The 2,929-nt window shown below is 35.0% G+C and overlaps 1 protein-coding gene across 1 annotated transcript; it reads right to left on the bottom strand.

Annotated features, from left to right (window-relative positions):
• Positions 1-1,038: 1,038 nt before the first annotated feature.
• Positions 1,039-2,295, bottom strand: LOC133192816 (melanocyte-stimulating hormone receptor-like). The gene has a single exon (XM_061328824.1). The coding sequence runs from the start codon at positions 2,293-2,295 to the stop codon at positions 1,039-1,041; it is 1,257 nt and encodes a 418-aa protein (XP_061184808.1).
• Between the last annotated feature and the right edge of the window lie 634 nt (positions 2,296-2,929).

The raw sequence follows: 2,929 nt of genomic DNA, 5'->3' as shown, positions 1-2,929 counted from the left end.
AAATCATCCGAAAGAAAAAAATTCGAAATCCAAAAGCAGATTTTGAAAAACAAACTTTACAATGATAATTTAAAAAAAAAAGAGGGTTGTCCACAGTGTCATAGAATCAATGCCACTCAAGGTACAGTTAAAAAATATTTTGCAAAGAAATAAAATCTCAAGTACATTGTAAAATAACTTTAAATATGGACAAATACATTATCTAGAATTTGATCTAATGAAGATATAAAGTCCCAGGTAATTAAATTCAGTTTATATGATGACTGGTAGAACGTGAAAGTCTCGTTCCAAACCTAAACGTGTCTAGACTGTGATACTTTCCGAGGCTTGAATTCTTTTGCCGGTTTATTCTTTTGCTGCAGCATATCAATTCGTGTCCCTTGGAAATGACATTATTAGCCCATATTCAAGCAACGTCTAGGAATGTGGGATTTTTTCTCCGTGATACATGTACATGGCCATATTTTATATTGTGTATGTGCCTCGCGGAATAATTCGGGTTGCGCACACCAGATTCCTATATTAGACTCACGGAAAAGAAAATTACATAAGTAGGCGTATCTATTCTTTTTAACGAAAGTGATCAGGAGATGTAGTATTCAGATATCAAACTATTACCCTAGGGACGTAATGACACATAATGTGCAAAACAACAAATTGCCCAATAAACGAATAGTCTTATGTGGGTTTTTTTCCATTTCGGAAGTTAGTGAAATTCTTGCGCGACAAAAGAAAGCGTTTTGTTAATTCACAATCTCAGAAAATATCCTTAGTACTTAATTTGTTATGCATACAATCATTTACATGAAGCTGACGGTGAATAGTAAACAAAGTATAAGTAATCCGTCGCGTCATGCTTGCGCAAATAATTACATTTGCCAGATATGACTCACATGAAATCAACTATGATCGACCGAAGCCGAACACACACACAGGCACACATATCGAATTGCCAAACTTTCCAGAAAGAGAAACAATATATTTTTAAATATTTTCTTTACAACGAGAAAAACATTTTATTTTTGTTGTCGGTGACAATTACTGATTAGTATTACAACAAAACATCAATTTCAACTCCATTTTTAATTGTGTAATGTGAAAACAATATATGATCGGGTTCAAAATAGAATTGAAATTTGCTGCTGCAAAGGTGCCGACAGCAACCTTTTGAGGAGTAGTAGTGAACATGAGAGAAATATTAAATGGCCCAGTGAACAGAAATAGGGCCAGAAGAATCTTACTCACTAATTTCATCGATTTGATGATTCTCTTTCGCTTCATATCCTCCATCCTACCGGCATCAGAGCCACTTGACATATTCATGTATCGCTTCCTTACCTGATATATTGTAAGGGCATAGAAAATCAGGGTGAGCATCATAAGTGTTGAGCTAAAAACGCATAATATCTGTCGTACAATGTGGATATTTTGGCCAAAGACTGTTGAATAAAAACATTTGGATTGGTCCTTGACTGGAGAGACGAGCGAGAAAATCAGAGTGCATGTTGTTGCCCAACTAACAATGTAAATGTAATATTTCCGATTGCCGTCAAAGAGTCGTTGTGCCCAGACATTTTCTGAAAGGACAAGGAACCGATGGAGGCTAATTAAGAAAATCTGAAAAAGTGACATTATTAAGCTCGTTATGCCACATAAATTCACCATGATGCACCAAACTAGCACTCCAGAAAATTTTGGGAAAAGTAATCTACTTCCAGCAATGAATGAGCTGTACCCCATCAGGAAGTCGCTCAGGGATAAACCCATAACGAGGTTGTAGTTTGTGTTCTGTCGGAGTTCGGAGTTTCTTGCAGATGCCACCATTACCAGAGCATTTAATATCATGACAACAACCCCCACGCCCAGAGTAGCTGCAGGAATAATAGGCGGTAGGGAATTTATCGTAGATGATTCGGTGGTCCATCTGTATGTGGAATTACTAGTCTGATTGTCAACCGTGCTGGAAATGGTGGACATTTCTTGTTCCACGGACTGGTACATGTTGTCACTAAGTCTTGTGCTGTGCTGTTCCATAGAGCTAGGCTCTGTAACCTCGGCCCAAATACTGGTAGAGTAGGAATCCTGATAATATTCATTGGTTATGTCATTTGGTTCCTTAACTGTAGATTTCGAAGGCTTGGTCAATTTGTACGTTGACTTAGTTGTCTGTTTATTATTGGTCTGAACTGCTATCTTTTGCACCTCTTTGGTTATATTTTCGTTTAAAATGTCAGCATGGACTAGCACGATTATTAAAAGGGTCGTTAGAGCCGTTGATCTCTCAAATCTCGCCATAATATTTGGAAGGATGTTCAAGTATTGATAACTGGAAAAAAGCATAGTAAACCTTCTGCCTGATTTTATTTTCACTTGCTTTTTTATCCTAAATAATAAAAATAGATCTAGACGTAGGTATGTACATACATTTCTAAAAATGCTGACTTTTTTAACAATTAAAATATTCTGTAGATTATTTTTAAATCTATAATTTATTTTGTATTTAAAAAAGAAAACTCATGGGATTTGTATGATTCCCTTTGTCAGTTTAGTTGATCATAAACTATACTGGAAACGTGTTATTTTCTAGCATGATATGGTTCCCTTATTCTTACTGTTGTGTTAATTTAAGCCAAATCATAAAGATTTTGAGCAGTTAATGTTACACTTTTCGGGAAAAAATGTTCAAACAAATATCAGTTTAAATAATACATCTACTTATAATATTTGTTTTGAGACATTGAAGGTTTTTCAGAGTCAATGTATTTAGACACTGCTTAACAAATTTTGTGTTCAATGAATACTATTTTAGAAATGCAACTATTTTACATACCTTAAAGGAAGCTTTAGAATGGTGTTCCAAAGAAGAAAATCTTTTCGTCAGAGTTAAATTCGACTTGAGATAAGTTCTTCTATCTACAGAAGGTTTATT

Source organism: Saccostrea echinata, unplaced genomic scaffold (genome assembly GCF_033153115.1).
Source record: "Saccostrea echinata isolate AGI-Se365-2 ecotype Australia unplaced genomic scaffold, CSIRO_AGI_Sech_v1 ptg000025l, whole genome shotgun sequence".
Classification (NCBI taxonomy): Eukaryota; Metazoa; Mollusca; class Bivalvia; order Ostreida; family Ostreidae; genus Saccostrea; species Saccostrea echinata.
The sequence above is the reverse complement of the archived record's forward strand: the minus strand, read 5'-3'. Positions and strand labels throughout refer to the sequence as shown.